A 22,674-nucleotide genomic window follows, 5' to 3' on the forward strand; every position below is an offset into this window, starting at 1 on the left:
CAAAGGCTGGTTGGGATGTGCTACCTTTCCAAGATCTCCATCCAAATCTTGAACTCTGTGCACATACAAAATCTGCATAACCTTGGATATCTGGATCAAAAACATGGTGGGTAAGTAATATGATTTCTATGGTCTCGTGTCTGGCCTGGAAACTGTAAGGCTGTTGGTTCAAATCCTATTAGGGATGATCCACAAACTATCATCAATGTTCCTTTAAACAGACTCTAACTTCAGGTTGTTACTGAAATAAAAATACTGGAAGTTGCTTTGGATAAAAGTGTTAGATAAATGACAACATGGTATGCAGACTATTCAAGTTTGCAGAGTAACCACAGGTGTAGTTCAGCACTTTAACTGTGAACATGTTCAACTACCGTTTGACTATTTTTTGTCTTAAAGGGATAGTTCACCCAAAAATTAAAATTCTCTCATCATGTATTCACCCTCATCCCATCTCAGATGTGTATGACTTTCTTTCTTCACCAGAACACAAATGAAGATTTTTAGAAGAATATCTCAGCTCTATAGGTCCACACAATGCAAGTGAATGGTGATCAAACTTGGTAGGTCCAAAAATCACATAAAGGAAACATAGAAGTAATGACTCCAGTGATTAAATCTATATCTTTAGAAGTGAGATGTGAGTGAGAAACATAATATTCTAAATTCTTATATATACCCTAAATCTCCACTTTCACTTTTACATCTGAAAGTCACACATGGTGCCTGTTAAGTTTCACTTTCATATCTGAACCAACTTGTGAACACTTGTGTAACCAGCCCTGGTCGCCCCGCTCCGAACGGGACTGTGACCGGTGTCTCCGGCGTGGGAGGCTGGTGTGCTAACAAGGTGGCTAAAGGCTACAGTCTCTAGTGCACCACTTGAGGTCAGGAGACTGAGGTTTACACACTGCACAGCTACAGTGCATCCGGAAAGTATTCACAGCGCTTCACTTTTTCCACATGTTGTTATGTTACAGCCTTATTCCAAAATTGATTCAATTCATTATTTTCCTCAAAATTCTACAAACAATACCCCATAACGACAACGAGAAATACGTTTGTTTGAAATATTTGCAAATGTATTAAAAATTAAAAACGAAAAAAATCACATGTACATAAGTATTCACAGCCTTTGCCATGACACTCAAAATTGAGCTCAGGTGCACCCTGTTTCCACTGATCATCCTTGAGATGTTTCCAAAACTTGATTGGAGTCCAACTGTGGTAAATTGAGTTGATTGGACATGATTTGGACAGGCACACACCTGTCTATATAAGGTCCCACAGTTAACAGTGCATGCCAGACCACAAACCAAGCCATGAAGTCCAAGGAATTGTATGTAGACCTCCGAGACAGGATTGTATTGAGCCACAGATCTGGGGAAGGGTACAGAAAAATTTCTGCAGCATTGAAGGTCCCAATGAGCACAGTGACCTCCATCATCCGTAAATGGAAGAAGTTTGGAACCGCCCGGCCAAACTGAGCGATTGGGGGAGAAGGGCCTTAGTCAGGGAGGTGACCAAGAAACTTATGGTCACTCTGACAGAGCTCCAGCATTTCTCTGTGGAGAGAGGAGAACCAACCAGAAGAACAACCATCTCTGCAGCACTCCACCAATCAGGCCTGTATGGTAGAGTGGCCAGACGGAAGCCACTCCTCAGTAAAAGTCACATGACAGCCCGCCTGGAGTTTGCCAGAAACAGAGAAATCCTTGATGAAAACCTGCTCAAGAGCGCTCTGGACCTCAGACTGTGGCGAAGGTTCATCTTCTAACAGGACAACGACCCTAAGCACACAGCCATGATAACAAAGGAGTGGCTACGGGACAACTCTGTGAATGTCCTTGAGTGGCCCAGCCAGAGCCCAGACTTGAACCTGATTGAACATCTCTGGAGAGAATGGAAATGGCTGTGCACCGACACTCCCCATCCAACCTGATGGAGCTTGAGAGGTCCTGCTAAGAAGAATGGGAGAAACTGCCCAAAAATAGGTGTGCCAAGCTTGTAGCATCATACACAAAAATACTTCTGTACATGTGATGTTTTTTTTATTTTTATAAATTTGCAAAGATTTCAAACAAACTTATTTCACATTGTCGTTATGGGGTATTGTTTGTAGAATTGAGGAAAATAATGAATTTAATCAATTTTGGAACAAGGCTGTAACATAACAAAATCTGGAAAAAGTGAAGCGCTGAGAATACTTTCCGGATGCACTGTCTCTACTAGCTAGCTCCCGTTAAACTCACTCCCATCCAGATCACGGCACCATTGTAAACGGCCCTGCTCGCCCCACTCCGAATGGGACTCGAACCGGTGTCTCTGGCGTGGGAGGCGGGTGGCATTTACTCGGGTGAGTAAATGATAATGACATTTATTCTTTTGGGTGAACTATTTCTTTTGAAGGGTTTATATGTTGTTGTCGTTGTATTTTTTAAAACTTATCAAACCTCTTTGTCAAATGTTTTGCATGAAATGTAGTTTGTGATATCTTCCTTAAATATAAATGCCTCTTGTTTTGATATTTTGTTATCTAATGCCATGATGTTCATGCATCAAGTGGGGCTTAAATGTCCAAATGCATTTGGGGACACTTCATATTGGATTGTAGCAACTGATGTGTACTGGAGATGTAGGTGTGATTATCAGCATTACACTATACAGCAGTTACAAGTCACATTGAGTGTATCCTATTTATGGCTGATAAAGGCATTTTGTTATTCTTCAGAATACACTGGCTGGTGGTATCGCTATTTACTGTAGGCAAATGATGACAGATTTAGCATTTGAGTGAACTGTCCCTTTAATGTTGTCAAATGCTATAGCTCAGGGAGGCACTTATTGGATCACCTAAAATGATATAGTACAGTATACAGTATATGACCAACAACCAAAACCCATCCAGTCTCCCTCATCGCCACTTTGCAGCCTTCCCACCCCATCATCGGTGTAAAGTGGATAGACCTTTCTTGTCTGTGCTGTGAATAGGAATTGCGCATTTATCATCCACATCATGAACGATGCAAGGAAGCGAGCTTGGAGCTTGCGTGTGTGTGTGTGTGAGGGAACGAGTGGGGGGTATGAGGCACCGCAGCAAGAAAAGGCAAATACTATGCCACCATTCAACTTGGGGCCTTTTTTTTTCAAGTGCCCGTCGATTGCATTTGTCACGTTCTCCTTTCATGTCACCACTCGCCACCTGCTCCTAAAATTCCTGAACATTTTCTGAAACCTTCCAGCGTCCTGCTTCGTTTTCTCGGCCTCCCTCCCTTTCGCTGGCCCCATCCACTCTGCTCCACCACTGAAAGGAAACCAAAGAAACATTGCTCCTCTAATTCTCTTTCACAGACTCGGCCCTCTGTCTTACACCCCTCCCAAGTTCATGTTCTTCTATTCTGCATTTGGAATTAGTCTCCCTGCCAGACACACAATATCTGAAAAAAAGATGATGTATTATTTATAGAGCATGCAAATAATAGAGACACCTGACTCTAAAGACACTCGTGAGTTTGTGTTCTGTTTTCAGTGAGCAAGATTGTTAAAGCAAGATCATCTCTCTTGTGTGCATGGAAACAAAATTATGTGTTGTGCACATGCCTGTTTATGTTTTGACAAAAAGAGCTGTATAAAAGGCTCTCCAAATAAGAAACTTTTATTGCAGGACTTTTATTATGATAAGAGTTGCAATTCCTTACCCTTCCTGTAGAAGGCACCATTGTTAGTTTGCTTTTGGCTGAGCCATTGTGTTATATGGAGAGGACTGCAGTGGTGCGGTTGTACGTTTTCTCGGCCAGTTATCTGGATGTTCGTTGGTGATTTGGTGGTTCAAATTGTTAGTACATGCAGAGTCTGTGCACTCCTGATGGAGCTAAACACTTAGTCGACAAACTGAGAGAGATACTATCACAAGCTGGATTTGAGGTCTTCCAGTGGGCCAGCAATGTTCCCAGTGTTCTGAGTCACTTACCTCCCGAAGCCTTATCAGAGAGTTTGGAACTTTGGTTGGCACGACCCAAACTTCCATCAGGACTTTTGCAAGCATGGCACATCTGGGAGAACTAACTTCACTCACTACCAAATATCACTGTTCCTAGAACATATGTCCCTCCTGAGGTCAAGATGGTGTTAAGTATGGAGTCCACATATTCTCTGATGCTTCAGAACAAACCTATGGAGCTGTGACATACCTGAGCACCATTGACAAGAGAGGCCAAGTGTTCCTGTCTTTCATTGTAGCTCAATCTCGAGTGGCACCCAAACAATCACATTCCATTCCTAGATTGGAAATTTTTGGAGCTCTTGTGTCAGCACAGTTGGCTAAATTGCTAGAAAGGGAACTGACCTTGCTGGTAGAGAGTACAGTGTTGTGGACTGACTCTACCACGGTTCTAACCTGGCTGAACTCCGAATCCTGTCACTATAAAGTCTTTGTGGGTAAACCGAGTAGTCGAAATCCAGGAGCTATCAGAGAAATGTTCCTGGCGCTGTGTGGATTCAGCGAATAGACAGAACAGATGGTCTCATGGACCTACCTTCCTACTTCAAGATCCAGCTACCTGGCCTGTGATGCCAAAATCCAACCTGAAAGATGACCACACTGAATTACAGAAGTCTACCTCCTGCAGAGGTCATAGTGTCCTCTCAATCCAGCAACCCTGATGTTTGGAATTACCATACCTGGCAGGAACTCCTTAATGCAACTGCTCAAGAAATCCAAGTAAACCCTACCTCTAGTTATTATCCTAACGTGGATGATTTTCACAAGGCAGTAGTATTATCACTTATACTTAAGCGGGCTCAGTAGGAGTCCTTTCCCGATGACAATCAATACTTAGTAGCTAGGAAATCGGTGTCTTCAGGAAGTCGCCTTCTTACATTAGCCCCTGAAATCGATGAATCCAGTGATTTAATCAGAATTGGAGGTCGACTAAGGAGAGCGGAGGACATTGAAGAATCTGCTGTACACCCCATTGTCTTGGATGCTTCTCATCCTGTCACACGGCTGATGATTAAGCACTATGATAACAAGTTGCATCATTCAGGAACTGAGCGAGTGTTTGCAGAAATGCGGCACTATTATTGGATCCTCCGTGGCCGTGAAGCCATTCGTCGATACCAGCATACATGTCCAGAGTGCCAACGTTGGAGAGCACGGCCAACCAGACCAAGGAACAAACTTCAGAGGAGGCAAGAGAGAAGCATTTGCAGAGATGTCTCCTGATTTACAGAAACGGCTTGCTCGTCAAAGAATCCACTTTCACTTTAACCCCCCATCAGCCCCACACTTCAGAGGAGTGTGGGAGAGGGAGATACCATCTGTAAAGTCTGTTCTCTATACTGTCTTGGGAGTCCAGTCAGTTCCAGAAGAGGTCCTCCTAACAGTACTGTTGGAGGTGGAGGCCATTCTGAACTCAAAATATTTAGGGTATGTGTCCTCTGATGTTAGAGACAGTGATCCAGTGACACCAAATAGTTTGCTCATGGGGCGGCCAGATGGTTCCTTAACACCAGTAATTTACTCCGAGTCCGAATTGTTGAGTCACCAATGATGGAGGCATTCACAAGCCTTGGCTGATAACCTCTGGTCCAGGTTTATCCAAAACTACCTCCCAGACCTCCAGACACGGCAAAAGTGGCAAGCTTCCCCCCCCCCCCGACTTAGCAGAGAAAATGGTTGTCATGGTGGTAGATCCACAAATGCCAAGAGCCCTATGGCCTATTGGACATGTTATCAAGACCCACCGTAGTCCTGATGGACATGTCAGATCTGCTGATGTAGATATTAAAGGGCAAATCTACACGACCAGTAGCATGACTGGTTATCCTACCAGCTTTTCCAGATAATGGAAATAGTCCTACAAGCACCAACTGAATTAAGTCGCCTTTTAGTAGGAGCAAAGCCGCTTAAAAGCTTTGGGGGTGGCTGTATAAAAGGCTCTCCAAATAAGAAACTTTTATTGCAGGACTTTTATTATGATAAGTGTTGCAATTCCTTACCCTTCCTGTAGAAGGCACCATTGCTTTAGTTTGCTTTTGCCTGAGCCATTGTGTTATATGGAGAGGACTGCAGTGGTGCAGATGAAAGTTTTCTCTGCCTGTTATCTGGATGTTCGTTGGTGATTTGGTGGTTCAAGGTGTTAGTACATGACCATAAAACTGTGAATCTTCTGTGATTTTAATAAACTTTGGAAAGGAAGCTCCCGTCTCCTCATTATTCGTGTCCTGACCGACACACAGGGGTGTTTACTGCTAGTAGAAGTAGAGTCAGAACCTAATAGTCTAATAGCCTCTCCAACAAGAGCAAAGAATAACCTGATGATTTCAAGTCTTGTGCAAATGCTGTTTTCTTGCATTGTCAGATTTTTTGAACAAGTAGATTTTTGGTAGTTATCAGCATATTGGTGTGCAGGTAAACTCACTGAAGCCACTCTTAAAATTGGAATGTCATTGCTTTAGACAACTAAATATCAAGTGGCATTTATTTGAAAGAAAGATAGCACAAGCACACTTCAAGCAAAACGTTTCACAAAAAGAGTTCTTTTGTTTTATTAATGAAAAACCTAATAGATATACTTTTCAAAGTGAAGACTAAACTTTCTAATATCAAACACCTGTTTGTAGAACATGTCCGTAGTTAATGCGAGGACCTACAGTACACCTGTGGTTACTCTTCTAGGACACTTAAGGAGAACTGACTTCATGCATCCACTAAATTTGAGACAGGTTGGTTAAAAGCAGTTGCAAAAAGAGTTAGCTCCAAGCATTTGTTTGTCGATGCCACTATAGGTTTGATATTCTGTTATCTAATGTAATGACATTCATACATTTGTAAGCAGGGACTAAAATGAAATGCAATTCATTTTGGTTCGTTCCGAGCAGAAACTGTATTTATTTGTTCCAGTTCAGCCTCTTTTCCAATTGATAACTGATTAGAACAAAAATTAAAGTTAATACATTTAAAAATATATATTTTTTATTGTGCCAAGCAGGGATGGATTACCGACCAGGCCAGTGCCCAGGGGCCCTTGACTACCAGGGCCTTGACTGCCTGGGGGTGCCCTGGGCAGTTAAGAGTACGCAATCCAGTTTGGCAATCCCCCCGTTCAAAAACCCATCAACAATGAAAATGAAATCCTGATTTTTTTTGGTTATGTTCTGCAACAAATTCAATTTGTTTTAGGTTTTCAGTCCTTGCACCAATGGTAGTCCGTGTTTGAAAGTGTTGCTCAAGTGTCCAAATACTTTTTTGGGTCACAATATATGTGGAAATCAATGTTTGGGGCTGCAGAGTGACACATACCGAAATCTGTGTTCCTGCAGTCTTTAACAGAAACTCTCAGACAGCACAAAGTGACTGATGTAGCGGCAGGACCTTGCAGCAACTGATTGGAGGTCTTTAGGGAAGAGCATGGTTTTGTCTGTCAGGGCTCTGATGGTGCCGCCAATGGGCTGAGTGTTTACCTGCTGCTGTCCACGGCATAGACCAGCTGCCACATCCAGAAACACCCTCTAATATCATGCCAACTGCTGTCGGCCTGAATCCTGATCTGCAGCTCAGCCTTAAGTGAGAGGGGCACGGAACAAAACCAGAGCACGTAACACAGCCCCCTGCCCTCTCGCACGGGCCCCACTTTAGCATTGTTGCGGCCACAGCAACTGGCCCCAAACTGGGCCCAGGAGAGGGGAGAAATACGGCCTGTCAGAAGACTTTGTTGACCACCCCTGAAACAGCAGTGAGGAACCCATCAGAGGAATTTTTTGCGATTTAGGGCTGTTAACTACAACTAACAAAAGGTAACTGGCAATTCTGCACACAGCAGATGTTTGTTTTCACATTACACAATCACTCTAATATTTGGGAAGATTATATTGATTATATTATATAAGTGGTGATCAATGCTGCTTGGTGTACCTTCAGAAATTAATGATTAAAATATCAACAGGACAGGCAATCCTATTGAAATGTAAAACGTTGAGGATTAACTATATAATAGGAGTAGATATAAATGCATGAATAATAATACAAAATTAAAAACACATGCACACTTGATTCAGAATGTGAATAATTTTATTATGAAATGTCTCTTCAAAGACTTGTAAATAAAGTATTTTAAGTCATATATTTGTCTCTACTGTCTAGTAAATCTATCATGGATATAAATTCTCCAAATGGAAAAAGTGTACTGTATAAAGTGATAATCCTGCAACACTAGCAGCTGACCAGCAGGTGGAGCCACTTCATTGAAAGTATCATTCTCCTATTTCACCACAAGGTGGTGTTCATCATAGCACACTTGTACAGCTCCATCCAGTTGCCATTTCTCCCATGTGTATTGCTTTAAAACTGCCAAACACAAAACTTAAAATAATAGAATGCCAAACAAATCTGACTTTTATATTCAGAATTCTGCCTTAAGTGATCCCGGTCCACTCTTATACACTCTGCAGTGCACATCAACACCCACAGACTCATCACCACTGACCATCAGCAGATTATCATCTCAATGTACTCCATCAATAAAGGCCTCAGAGGCGCCCCCGAGTTTTCTGACATGGTTGTTATAAGGCTCCTGCAGTCTCAGAACGACATAGCGGTTGATCCACTCAAATATTCTCGGAAGTCTGTTGACACGTTCAGCAAAGAGCACACCTGTGGTGGTGAGATGTGTTAGGTACATGTTAAGTTCCTGGGTTTAATGACTAGTGGTAAAGATAAAAGACATAAAAGAAATATTAAAAACTGTCAGCTTGCAAAGGGACAATGGTAGATGGTTAATGAGATTACCTGTCTAAACTTGGCGCGCACCCTTTCCATGTCCTCTTGAAGGTTCTCATACTTGGGGTCTTCATAAGGGAACTTTTGGATCGCTCCAATTAAAGATTCCACAGCTTTCAGCCTTTTTCTGGAAGAAAGCTGAAAGTTAGCTGCTGGTGGAATTATTATATGTAGTCTTGTTTGATATGCACGAATGAACATACCGTGCTTTAACATCGCTTTGGATTTGAAGAAGACATTTCCATGCAACAGCAAATCCATAATAAAAAGAGACCTGAAAACAAAATAGCAGAACAGGTGTAAAAGTACAGTAGATCTTGTCATGCATTTACTATACATAGTTTCAATAGCCTATCAAAAGTTGACTAAAACATTTCTGACTCAAATGACGTTAAATTGCCACCACATTGATAACTGCAGAGAGGTTAGAAAGAAAAAAAAAACATCTATTTTCCTTGTACTTTACCTTGTAATGCACTTTTATCATTTTTGTTAAGAGCTATAGATGGATAACATATTCAAACCCCATTATTTTCACATTTTGTCATGTTGCAGCCTTTTGCTAAAATGCTTCCTTTTTTATTATTATTATTATTATAATTTCCACATGAATCTACACTCCATACCCAATAATGACATGGCAAAAAAAACATTTTGATAACTTTTCAAATGTATTAATAAGAAAAAACTGAAATATCACACTGGCATAAGTATTCAGACCCTTAACTCCGTAATTAGTTGACGCACCTCTGGCAGCGATTACAGCCTCAAGTCTTTTTGGGTATGATGCGACAAGCTTTTCACACCTGGATTTGGGGATTTTCTGCTATTCTTCTCTGCAGATCCTCTCAAGCTCTGTCAGGTTGAATGAGGACCGATAATGGACAGACATTTTCAAGTCTCTCCAGAGGTGTTCGATTGGGTTCAAGTTCGGGCTCTGGCTGGGCCACTCAAGGACATTCACAGAGTTGTCCCGTAGCCACTCTTGCATTGTCTTGTCTGTGTGCTTGGGGTCATTGACTTGTTCGGCCCAATCGGAGTTCCTTAGTGCTCTAGACCAGGTTTTCATTAAGGGTATCTCTGTATTTTGCTACGTTAAGCTTTTCTTCAACCCTGACCAGTCCCCCAGTGAAAAACACCCCCACAGCATGATGCTACCACCATCATGCTTCACCATTAGGATGATATTACGCAGGTGATGAGTGGTGCCTGGTTTCCTCCAGACATGACGCTTGGAAATGAGGCCAACAGTTCAATCTTCATTACATCAGACCACAGAATCTTGTATCTCACAGTCTCAGAGTACTTTAGGTGCTTTTTTTTTTTTACTAATTCCACGTGGGCTTTCATGTATCTTGTACAGAGGAGAGGCTTCCATCTGGCTACTCGGCCATAAAGCCCAGATCGGTGAAGTGCTGCAGTGATTGTTGTCCTTCTGCACACATGATATCTGGAGCTCAACCAGAGTGACCATTGGTCACCTCTCTTACCAAGGCCCTTCTCCCACGATTGCTCAGTTAGGAAGAGTACTGGTTGTTCCAAACTTCTTCCATTAAAGAATTATAGAGGCCACTGTGCTCTTGGGAACCTTCAATGAAGCTGGATGTTTTTTTGTAGCCTTCCCCAAATCTGTCTCTCACCACAATCTTGTCTCTGAGCTCCGCAGGCATTTCCTTTGACCTCATGGCTTGGTTTTTGGTCTAATATGCATTTTCAGCTGTGAGACCTTATATAGACAGGTGTGCACCTTTCCAAATCATATCCAATAAAAGTGTAGAAACGTCTCAAAGATGATCCAGAGAAATGGGATGCACCTGAGCTAAATTTCATAGTGTCATAGCAAAGAGTCTGAATACTTATGTCAATGTGATATTTCAGATTTTTTATTTTATTTTAATATATTTGCAAAGATATCAAAAATCTGGAGTTTGCCTTTTCATTATGGGGTATGGATTGATGTGAAAAAAATTTATAATAATTTAAAGCATTTTAGCATACGGCTGCATCATAACAAAATCTGGGGTCTGAATACTTTCTGAATGCACTGTAGATAGATGCAATTTAATGTACATATACCAACTAGGAAAATATCATATATCGTCACTTTACTCAGCATTTACACCTGACACCCCAGATGTCATAATGAACTCGCTGTGATGACAAAAGAACCCGTGTCACAGCTTTTCCAGAAATCTATTGTGACGACACATAGTGAGTGCTGACTAAAATAACGAAAACATATTTTAAACCCGTACATCTGCATTAGTACCTCTAAAAGACCGTAGCTAACCTGTTTTTAATCTAAAGGCTGGATCTGTCATTATAAGGGTTTATGAGTGTTTTTCACCTCAGCACTGAGTTTAGCTCCGTGCAGTCGCCCGTGATTTCTGCCCTCGACGAATCCCCGCCGAGTTCCCACTTCAAATCCTTCCTGATAACCTTCAACATGAAACCTAAAACAAGACAAAGAATTAATGTGCCTAAAATATGAAAACATGAGTGTATTTACACATTCACACATAACTGGGACTAAATTAAAAAATCTGAGATAGCAGAACATCTGAGTTTAAATGTCTGGTTGATTTTACCTGTTATCGGCCATGACAATGGAGTCAAATAAATCATCGCTATTTGACAAAAACGCCATTTTTTACATAACTCTTATCACAACTATCGGTGTTCTGTCGAGCTGTTCCACTTCGTCAATCCTACAGTAGCGTAACCGTCTTCTTCATACAAGCTACGTAACGGTCAAAAGTAACGGTCATATCATGTGAGCGCCACCGTGTGGACCGGATCCTAAAACTTACTAAATCAACTCGCCCAGCTAATCTTGAGGTGTCAAAAGCCTGTTTGTGTAAACATGTACGGGATTAACGGGACAAAGAAAACTATTTTGAGGTAAGAAAGTAAAATGTCACGTCTGGATTATAACTTAATTAGCGCACTGATTGACAGGGTGAATTAGCTGGTTTGTTTGTTTAATTTGATAGGCTGTCTTGCTAATATCTACACACACTTTTACCTACATGGTAAATACATTGTGTGAGTGACACACACACACACACACACACACAAACTTGTTTTTATATCATTGTAGGGACTCTCCATAGACTTCCATGCATTTTATGGATTTTATATCCCCATACCCTCACAGAAAACTTTACATTTTCACAAAAACATAGTTTAGTATGTTAAATAAGCTGGCTGGGCCCCACAAGGTAGGTGACCTTAGGTTTTAGCTACTATCCTTGTGGTGGCATTTGGTCCCCACAATTATAAACTTGGCACACACAAACACACGTTGGGTTTTCATGTTTTATGGGGACTCTCCATAGACATAATGTTTTTTTTTACTGTACAAACTTTATATTATATCCCCTACCCCTAAAGCTACCCCTCACAGAAAACTTTCTGCATTTTTACCTTTTCAAAAAACATAATCTAGTATGATTTATAAGCTGTTTTCCTCATGGGGACTGACAAAATGTCCCCACAAGGTCAAAAATGTTGGGTTTTACTATCATTATGGGGACATTTGTTCCCCACAAAGTGATAAATACACACACACACACACACACACCGTCATGTTTATAGAATTGTTAGACAATGTTGTATTTTCTGTTTACATTTTTATATATATATGAAATGGAGTAGGGTTGGTGATAGGGGATGGCATAACAAGTCAATTTGACTACCATAATACATTTACTGCATGCACAACATTTAAACTGAAACCCATGTTTATAGATGTCGAAATGTGTATTTCAGCTAAACTGAGATCTAAAGCTCTCTATTGTGTCAACATTATAGTTATAGTTAAAGCTATAGTTCACCTAAAATGAAAATTCTCTCATCTTTTACTCACCCATAGGCCATTCCAGATGTGCATGACTTTATTTCTTCTGCTGAACATGAAGATTTCTTTGAAGAATATCTCAACTCCGTTGGTCCATAAAATGCAAGTGAATGGTGGACAGAACTTCGAAGCTCCAAAAAGCACATTAGTCAGCATAAAAGTTATCCATAAGACTCCAGTGGTTAAATCCATGTCTTCAGAAGCGATATGATAGGTGTGGGTGAGAAAAATACCAATATTTAAGTCCTTTATTTTTACTTCGGTTAGACACGAATGCTCAACATTCGAGTACAGGATGCATGACGCAAATCTCGTCATGAGCAGAGTGCTCGATCACTGAACACGTGCAGCCCGATTGTTCTAACTGCATGTCTTTGATCGTGCAGAATGCACCTGAAATTATTTGCATGAATTAGTGGATCCACAAGATGGCAATACTCACATTTGAGCCGTTGCTGTGACAAAGAAATGCTACAAGAAGACCTAATCACCAGAAAATAACAGGAGACGAAGGTAAAGACAACAACAGTCGATGCAGGTAAAAGGTGGAGATTTATAGTAAAAAGGACTTAAATATTGACCAGTTTCTAACTCACACCTATTATATCGCTTCTGAAGACATGGATTTAACCCCTGGAGTCGTATAGTTTACGTTTATGCTGCCTTTACGTGTGTCTTGGAGCTTCAAAGTTCTGGTCAACATTCACTTACATTGTATGGACCTACAGAGCTGAGATATTCTTCTAAAAATCTTCATTAGTGTTCTAGGAAGAAGGTCATACACATCTGGGATGGGATGAGGGTGAGTAAATGAAGAGAGAATTTTAATTTTTGGGTGAACTATCCCTTTTAAGCAGGTTAAAACAAAGTAGACTAAATGCCTGGAAATCTATAGGGAAAGCCATTGTCAGAGTCTGGTAAGCTCCTTAAATTACAAAGTGATGATCTACTTATATTACTGGTTACTAAATAAGAACCTGTGCTGTTCTCTTGTTGCGCTGAAGATGGCAATTACATTGAGTTAATGGGTGCCATTTTCTGATGTCGATTTTGGCATCTCTGCCTTTTAGAGGGAATCCATCATTGGTGTGACTTGCCAAGTGTTAGTAATAACATGTTCTCCCAAAAGCATTGGTAGGCTCTACATGTATAAAGTATATGATAAAATTGAGACTGGGTGCATACAAATGTTACTTCACAGATATGTTTAATACTGCAGGTTCATTCAACAGGGTTATCTCAAAATGCTATTTAATTGTGCACCAGTAGAGGGAGCCACAACATTGTAAAACACATTCCTTATAATTGTGATACATTTGCTTCATGCAAGTACAAAGGGCATTTATAAGATGTAATAGCATCAGGGTCAACAGTTATGACAATGAGCAGGTTATAAGGCCATATTTGCCATATATTTAGCTTTTTCTTCATCAGGAATATTCATCAGGAGTTTGTGGTCATATCACTTTTTTATATTTGTATGTTATGTTTATTTTGTATTGTACTTTCGACAATACTTAGGGGAGAAGTAGTGTCAATTTGTTAATAACATAGGTGAAGAGATGCTGCTGCTTTTGTTTTTAGAATAATACCTTCTGTTCAGTGAGGTTGTGCATTTGTTGACTACGGTGGAGAAAATCATATGACCACAGTAAGCGCAAATATGCTTTTGTGAAATTGTAATCTTCACTCTGTCTTAAGTGTATGGACTACAAAGGGTAAATTGTCCATACTTAAAACCATACCAGAATATCTTCGTTTAGTCAGAACAAATAACTATACATTTAATTTATGATGAAATATTAACAAAGAATATATATATATAAATATAGAAATGTATAAAAGATGAGTTCACAGTGCATTCAGTTAGGCTAGTGAATAGTAAAGCTATTCTATACACAAAGAGGAAGTAATAACAATAACAAAGACATTGACAAATAAATAAACCCATGCTGATGTTGATGCATCATTATGGTTGATCTTGCTAAGCTTCAACATGTGGAGTGATTTTGCCTTTGTTTGTAGAGTGGTGGTGGCGTAGTGGGCTAAGGCACATAACTGGTAATCAGAAGGTTGCTGGTTCGATCCCCACAGCCACCACCATTGTGTCCTTGAGTAAGGCACTTAACTCCAGGTTGCTCCGGGGGGATTGTCCCTGTAATAAGTGCACTGTAAGTCACTTTGGATAAAAGCGTCTGCCAAATGCATAAATTTAACTGTAAATGTTTGCAGTCTATAACGCTGCAGTTTCCCAGTAGCTGTGTTCAGTGTGTCTTGGCATTGTCTTTTATCTCTTTCTGAAAATCTTCCCCTGTGCTGTTCATGGAATGACTGATTTTATACATGCTTCAGTTTCTGGGAGAGATTTCTGGGAATGTCCACAAGTGCTAGTTCTCTGCTCATCTTTTGTTCAAACTGGGACTCTGGATCACGATTTGAGAGATATTTCCAAAAGGTTCCATACTGTCTATTTGAAGTCCTAACTGATGGTCCTGCTCCTGGTCAAAGGGAGAGTGCTGCTCCCCTGAGTGGTGACTGGTAGGTTCCTGAGAAAGTGTGTTCACCATAGGCAGGAACTGGGAAAGAGCAGTTCCATCTTTATTGTGCAATTTGGTTTTTGCACTGCCCAAATTCACCAAGGCTCCATGCTTTTCTGAGGTGTAGATGTTGTAGCCATCTGGCAGAATTCGTTCCACAAAAGAGCAGTCCTCCTTCATGTAGATGTGCTTTTGGGGAAACAAAAGGAACTGCAAAAGCATTAAAACACAAACAAACAAATCGGCCAGGTTTACCTGCCCTGCCTGCCTTTTAAGTTCTTTGATAGCTGTTTGCACACCACATGCAGAGGCCAAGGTTGTTATTGCTGTTTCTTTTCAATGAGGTTTTAGCTATGCAAACATGCCCTGCCATGGACAAATTTTGCTGCTATGACACCAGACAAATCAGCATACTTGGGAAATTTTATGTGAATTTTTTTTTGAAAGCCAGAATGATCAGTAAACTAAATTCAGCAGTCTTCAATTGAGTCATATTCATGATTTGCGCCCATTTATTGTACTTTGCTTCACACATCTTACAAATAGGCTACTTTCGATTCAGTAAACAATGGCGAAGGATATCTATCTAGGATATTTATTTAAACCCATCATTGGTCTTGCCCAAAAATGATGGTCTTGGCTCTAACGTCAGCTGGGAGGAATGAACACATGACCAGGACATCATGTCAATAAGGTCAGATGTCCGTGGCTAAATCGGCTTGTCTACACTTCCTCAGTCATAAAGGACATCCCCAGGTGACCTTATAACACGGTTATCTCTGACCAATGTGTGTAGTTCTGTTATGAATGGTGGCAGAGTGCCAGAGTTCCACCTTTTTAAGAATATAAAAATAAAACTATTGCAGTAAGTGTCAGATTTTACTGTTTTAGAATGTCAAAAACGTGAAACATTTAGTCTTGGTTGATCTCTGTTGTTACGTCAGTTAGCTAACAAATTATTTGTATTTATTTGTATGTATTATTTGTTTATGAGAGAAGTTATTTACATCGTTCCCTCAGCACATTTTTGACAAATAGCATAAAGCCAAGCTTTCAAACTGATGTGACATCATTGTATCACCATAGTAGACCTAATTAATAGTGTTGGCAAACTTGAAACAGTCCAGAATTTGAAGTGCATTTGCGCAAACCAACATTAACACTTACTATTAAGAAAATAAAAACTGTTTTGAATAGCACCTGATTAAGGTTGTTTGGTTTTTGTAAGGATATCAGAACCATTTGCAGTGCTAAATAGCCTTTAAGTTCAATAAAGAACCCTGTTTTGAAAGAGCAGGTGTACAGATGCTTAAACCTAATACAAAGAACAATTTCAGGGGGAAAAACAGATTTAAGTTCAAATTGATTTAGATCAAATTTAGATAAAAAAAAAATAAAAAACTTAGTAGATTATGAAAATATTCATTTGAAAAACAATAGGGCCCAAACTATTGACATTTAATATTAGCATGCAATATTTATAACAGATACAAATATCAATGCAACCAAAAGAGATGTAAACTTGAAAGTGAAATATCGGTCTTGGGATTTTACAAATTGATATCGGGAATCGGGATCGTTCAAATTAAGATCATGATTAATTTGAAAATCGGTGTGTTTGCCCAACCCCATTGAAGCCTACATTTTATTAAATAAAAACTTTTGATATTCCGACCTACCGATCCATACAATTTGCTGTTCCTGTCCATGCAGAGAAACCGGGAGCTTGCAACACCTTTGATGACAACACAGCCTGTATCCACCGGCCATATTTCAACCAAACCTTTTGGAAACAAAATGCTATTATTTACAAATCAATAAAGGCAAAATTATGGTTTGAACTGTAATTCAAATAACTAAAGATTATGCACACAATTGCACTATTAATAGAAACTATTTAATAGAAAACAATCAGGCCGCAGGATTTGCATAGTGCATGTGATGATGCATGTGGTTGCATGGACATCCTGCAATGAAAGACACGTGGAGAGTGTGAATCGTGTAGGACAGCACGGTGCTATCTGCATGACGGTGTAGTGCATTTGAGATGCAATCACTTACTATGAGAACTTTGCAAGCGCATTCCACCTATTTTCCCATCTGTGTTTATTTGCAGATGAATGCCGTGTCTGGCTGCGTGCAAATGTCGGGGCCGCACTGCTTGTCCTCAGTCATTTGCTAAATGTGGACATGAGTCGGGCAACGGGAGACTCTCCACGCCGATGCTTTTACCCCAAACAGTGAGCAAGAGTAAGCGGAGCATCATGAAGTGTTATCTGTAATAATTCTTGTTAAGATATTAAGCCTGCGCATTTATGTTTCTGTTTTGGCATAAAGCTGTGCAACTGGCCTTTAAATTGTCATAAGATATATCGATAAGCCTTTTTCCACCTTTGCCATTTCTGAGAACATCATAACACACCTGCTGGACATCCAACAGATGATCAACTCTGAATAAATTATCAAACCCTATCCTGTTATTAAATTATTATGGCACATCTGAGATGCACTTATGAAAAAAACCTGAGGCAACCTGAGAAAACACAAAATACACTTTAAAAATATATATATATTTTTTCTTGAAGCAAAAAAGTTATCCAACACTTATAATCAATCGCCCATGGGAAAAACTAACTGCCACCTTAAACTTAATAGCTGGTCGTGCCACCTTTAGCAGCAACAACTGCAACCAAATGCTTCCGATAACTGGAGATCAGTCTTTGCAGAACTGCTTTAGGTCAGCCATATTGGAGGGTTTCCAAGCATGATCTACCTGTTTAAGGTCCTGCCACAGCATCTCAATCGGGCTCAAGTCAGGACATTGACTAGGCCACACCAAAACTTACATTTTGCTACTTTTGAGCCATTCAGAGGTGGACTTACTCCTATGCTTTGAATCATTGTATTGCTGCATAATCCTGTTGTGTTTGAGCTTCAACTCATGGACTGATGACCGGATGTTCTCCTTTTGTATTTTCTGGTTGAGAGCAGAATTCATGTTTCCCTCAGTTATTGCAAGTTGCCGTGAAGCAGCAAAGCATCCCCACCCCATCACACTACTACTACCATGCTTGACCATACGTACGTATGATATTCTTTATGTAGAATTCTGTGTTTGATTTACGCCAGATGTAACGGGACCCCTGTCTTCCAAAAGTTTCCAGTTTTCACTCATCAGTCCACAGAACATTCTCCCAAAAGCTTTGAGGTTCATCAAGGCATGTTTTGGCAAAATTCAGCTTAATGTTCTTCTGGGTTAGCAGTGGTTTTCACCTCGCCACACTTCCATGGTTGGCATTTTTGGCCAGTGTCTTTCTGATAGTGGAGTCATGAACAGAGACCTTTATTGATGCGAGAGAGGCCTGCAGTTCCTTGGATGTTGTCTTTGGCTTTTTTGTGACTTCCTGGATGAGTCGTCTCTGTGCTCTTAGAGGAATTTTGGAAGGTCGGCCACTTCTGGGAAGGTTCACTATGCTAAGTTTTCACCATTTTGAGATAATAGCTATATATATATATATATATATATATATATATATATATATATATATATATATATATATGCTGCAAAGTATACAGTTAGAACTATATAGCTAGTTACTCTTTAAAATATTGAACTTAAAATGAGGACAAGAGCACTAGTTCTTATCCAACTATAGCACATATCCTCTTGTTTGGTTTCCTTTTTTTAACATATGAGTGCTTTGTGTATCGCCCAAGTGAAAAGAAGCTGATTTACTTAGAAGTTAAAAAGTAATTATAAGTAAATATTCCCATTCATGAATATATTGTGTCTCTACAGAGGACTTAGATTTCAGAGCAAGACATTCTGTAGGCCTGTGTTAGTAAAAATGGTCCTTGCAGATTTTATTTATTTATTTTATATATTTTTTGTCATTTTAAGTTTTAAAGAAGATTTTCTGAAATTGAGACATCCCGTTACCGTAATTCTGCAACACACTCTTGCATCGAAATCATCAGGAATCATAAGACTTTTCTAAATTTGGCTAATTGGTATGATGTCATGCGACTGCACTCATTTGAATTCCTACGACTTTCAACAATGATGTCACTGGAAATCGTTTCCATTTAATAACCGACAAGTTCTTGCTTCTGTTCAACACAACAGCTTCCTATCATGTTTACACACTCTACTGATTGGTTAAGCATTTTCTTTCTCTCAAAATGCTGACCTATGTTGTCATTTGCTTCTAGAAATTCCTTGTGTCTCTTCAAGCCAGACAAAAGCACTATAGTACTAGAACAGAAACCTTCACCAGAACCAGCTCATATATTGATCACTCTCTATTCTTTCATGATCACACTTTCATTCATGAAAGATGCCAGCTTGCATCTATCCCTCTTGTCTGTACAAGACTATATAGTTATGTGTAACTGTGATTATGTAATGCTAATCTAATAGATCAAAGGTCCTTGTCTGGATGTATTTTGTAATGCTTCCACATTGCCACTTAATAACCTCTATTCTGAACAAGCAAACTGGGATGTGAAATGGTGGCTTTTTAATTTTTTTATTGGATTGAATATTATGACCATTTGAGATGGACTGTGAGGACAATATGCATGTAGACTTGTGCACTGGATTAGTTTGAGCTATGTGGGGAGATCCCTTGTAAAGGAAACAGGGATTCATAGTGTTTGCTTTTGGATTGAAACGGCTCTATGACGCACACAAGAGGAAAATACATATCGCCAGTAGTTGCTTGACCTCTTTCAGTCCACCTGCCCACCTGCCCTTTATTGCAGTGAAACTTCTACTAGGATGTAACATTTCTAAAGTCAAACACATTGTAGTATGTGATCATCCTGGTTCAACCATGTCTTATTTTCTCTTGATATTACATAGTAAGTGAAATTAAAACATTTGTATTGCATATTTTTAAATATCTGTATTTCTTCTTGGGGATTTCCACCGTCTGCGTCCTATTATATACTCCATACCCTGTCAAGCACCAGTGATATAAGCAAAGACAGCACATTCACAAGACGTTGGTAGTGCAAATTGACTGTATGCAACGAATTAGAAGAATAGAAAATGTGAATTAACTGTGTCCTTTATGAGGCAAATTTCTATGACAGTGACAGCTCCTTTTATACACAACAGATCGGGTTGGATTCTCGTCAGAATTTGGATGTATGCTCAGTTAAATTATAGGGGATATAAGTATTATTAATTGTTTTCTTCTATTGAGACACAAATCATGGCTAGTATTAACAGTGATTTTAATTTAAAAAGAAATTATGTTCATGTATTCAAACATGAAAAAAATAAACCACAAATAATTTCTAAATTTAAATTACACTTTAAACAAAACAACAAAGTGGTACATAAATCATACCAAATTCAAGCATTTTAGTCTCTCCTTCTTCCGCTGGCCCCTTTTGCAGTGACATTACAATCAATCTCAACAACAGGTGGAAAATTACTATTAGGCTACAAATGTAATCATAAAAAGGATTGTAAATATACAATAATAATAATAATAATGCATATAATTATAATAATAAAACTAAATCAGGAAAATAGCAAATTGCAGTTTGCGCCGCTTCATTAACATACAATACACCCACAGTTTGTGCACGTACACCTACAATAGCAGAAACACTCCCACCCAAGCCCAGTTGCGCTTTGCGCTGGCACGAAAATTGCACTTAGAATTAGCGCAAAGTTGGATAAGATGTTGCACGGTCATAGCGCTTTGTGCACTCATGCAAATAGAGCCTGTAATGTCTATATGTAGCTGCAAGATAGCTGAATTACTACAATGTAGAAATAATATACTGTTAATTCAGCAATATTGAAAAATATTTCTAAATAAATTAGCAATATTTAAACAGAAGTTGTAAAATTATATTTATAGTTGGAGCCTTGTAACACAAAGTGAACACTTACCAATTTCTTGACATTACTGTTTCATTCTGATGTCTAAGGACTACAGCAGGCATATATATTAACATTACTCAATTATTATCATTATTATTTGTTATCTTTATAATATACCACAGTTAGTTCCGGTCCTTGAATCTGATTGGACGAGAGACGTTCCATGAGCACTGATGGTGTGACCGCATCAGCACTCAGACGCTTCACTGTGTGTGTGTGTGTGTGTGTGTGTGTATCACTCTGCTTGTGTTCCTGCTGTTCTAAACTAAAGTGTAAGCGTCGTGCAGATGTGTCTGGAGTTACTGTCTTTATTTTTGAAATTACATATGTTAGCCAGCAGGTGGCAAAAGATAATTTTTGTGTGTAATATGAGCCAGTTGGTGACATAAAGTGAACCCATTAGTCATTGTCTACATAAAACAGCGCTCCGTGATCACTCGTATTACTAATACATTACCAAAACTAGGAAATAGCTTTAAACGGCTTAAAACGGACAACTTCAGGATTAAAGCTCATACCAAGAGACACAACAGACTGATTTATTACAGAACTCAAGTGCTTACCTTTTTTCAGAGTTTCCACAATGGATACATACGGTTTAAAATGGCGGAGGACATCACTGTTTATAATGAATGACTCTTGCACACCAGCTACCACGAAATAGAGAGGAATACCCCGTGTCTATTTTCCACTGAGAAAGCTGACAGCATCTCTGATTAGGTGTGGCAACAGGTGATTGCACACGCTCCATCTCTCTCTCTCTCTCTCTCTCTCTCACACACACACACAGACACACAGACAGACAGTCACACACACACACACACACACACACACACACACACAGACAGTCTCACACACAGACAGACACACACACAGACATACAGACAGAGACACACACACATCCAGCCTCTTTCATCACTGCTGCTCACAGAAAATGAAACATCAAGCAGTATGTATCATTGCAAAAGTCAAGCACATTATGCAATCATCCTTTACTTAAACTGAATTTTCCATAATTTCAAACATTAAATGAACGAAAATGATTTATACTGCAATTGCAGAATTTACTGCCTTAAAGGTTGATGCTTGGTTGTTAAAATACTGCATGCACCATGCATCACTATTTAGATCTGCCCTCACCTTCATTTCATATAATTCAGAGGATGTTTTGCAATTAATTTATATGTAAAAGGACATGCTTGAGTTCATGATGGCTAGACTCATAGATGAGGTGGTTTCTGTTGTTGAACACAGAGCTGAATAAGCTTCTGAAGTAAATGTTGTTGAGTTGTCTCATCATTGCTATGCAGGCAGTCACAATTTATTTTGAAGCCTCTAATGTATGTTTTGACTGCGGTGCCTCTTGTTCCATGTTGTGCCAGCACGAGACACTTTGTTTGTGTTACTTTGATTAAAGCCAAGTGAAATTCACCTCTCTTGTTCTGTTAAAGGTCTGTTGCCATAAAAGCTGTGAATATTATGGAGCTTTACTGCACTCTTCACCTCAAATTAACAGCCATAGCACATAATTGTATAACCTAAGAAACAGTACAACATTTGACATGATGTTTCATAATGTGAGTAACACACTTAAAAA

The 22,674-nt window shown here is 39.5% G+C and overlaps 1 protein-coding gene and 1 pseudogene across 1 annotated transcript; both read right to left on the reverse strand.

The window, feature by feature from the left end:
- Positions 1-8,059: 8,059 nt before the first annotated feature.
- On the reverse strand, positions 8,060-11,512 carry lto1 (LTO1 maturation factor of ABCE1). Its single transcript, XM_052135583.1, has 5 exons — positions 11,368-11,512; positions 11,127-11,232; positions 8,983-9,053; positions 8,789-8,906; positions 8,060-8,653 (listed from the first exon to the last, which is right to left on the reverse strand). Exons 1-5 carry the CDS (start codon positions 11,424-11,426, stop codon positions 8,582-8,584), a joined length of 426 nt encoding a protein of 141 aa, XP_051991543.1. The 5' UTR covers positions 11,427-11,512; the 3' UTR covers positions 8,060-8,581.
- Positions 11,513-15,037: 3,525 nt separating this feature from the next.
- Positions 15,038-17,438, reverse strand: LOC127651827 (fibroblast growth factor 19-like; annotated as a pseudogene).
- Positions 17,439-22,674: the final 5,236 nt, after the last annotated feature.

This window comes from Xyrauchen texanus, chromosome 1 (genome assembly GCF_025860055.1).
Source record: "Xyrauchen texanus isolate HMW12.3.18 chromosome 1, RBS_HiC_50CHRs, whole genome shotgun sequence".
NCBI classification, from domain to species: domain Eukaryota; kingdom Metazoa; phylum Chordata; class Actinopteri; order Cypriniformes; family Catostomidae; genus Xyrauchen; species Xyrauchen texanus.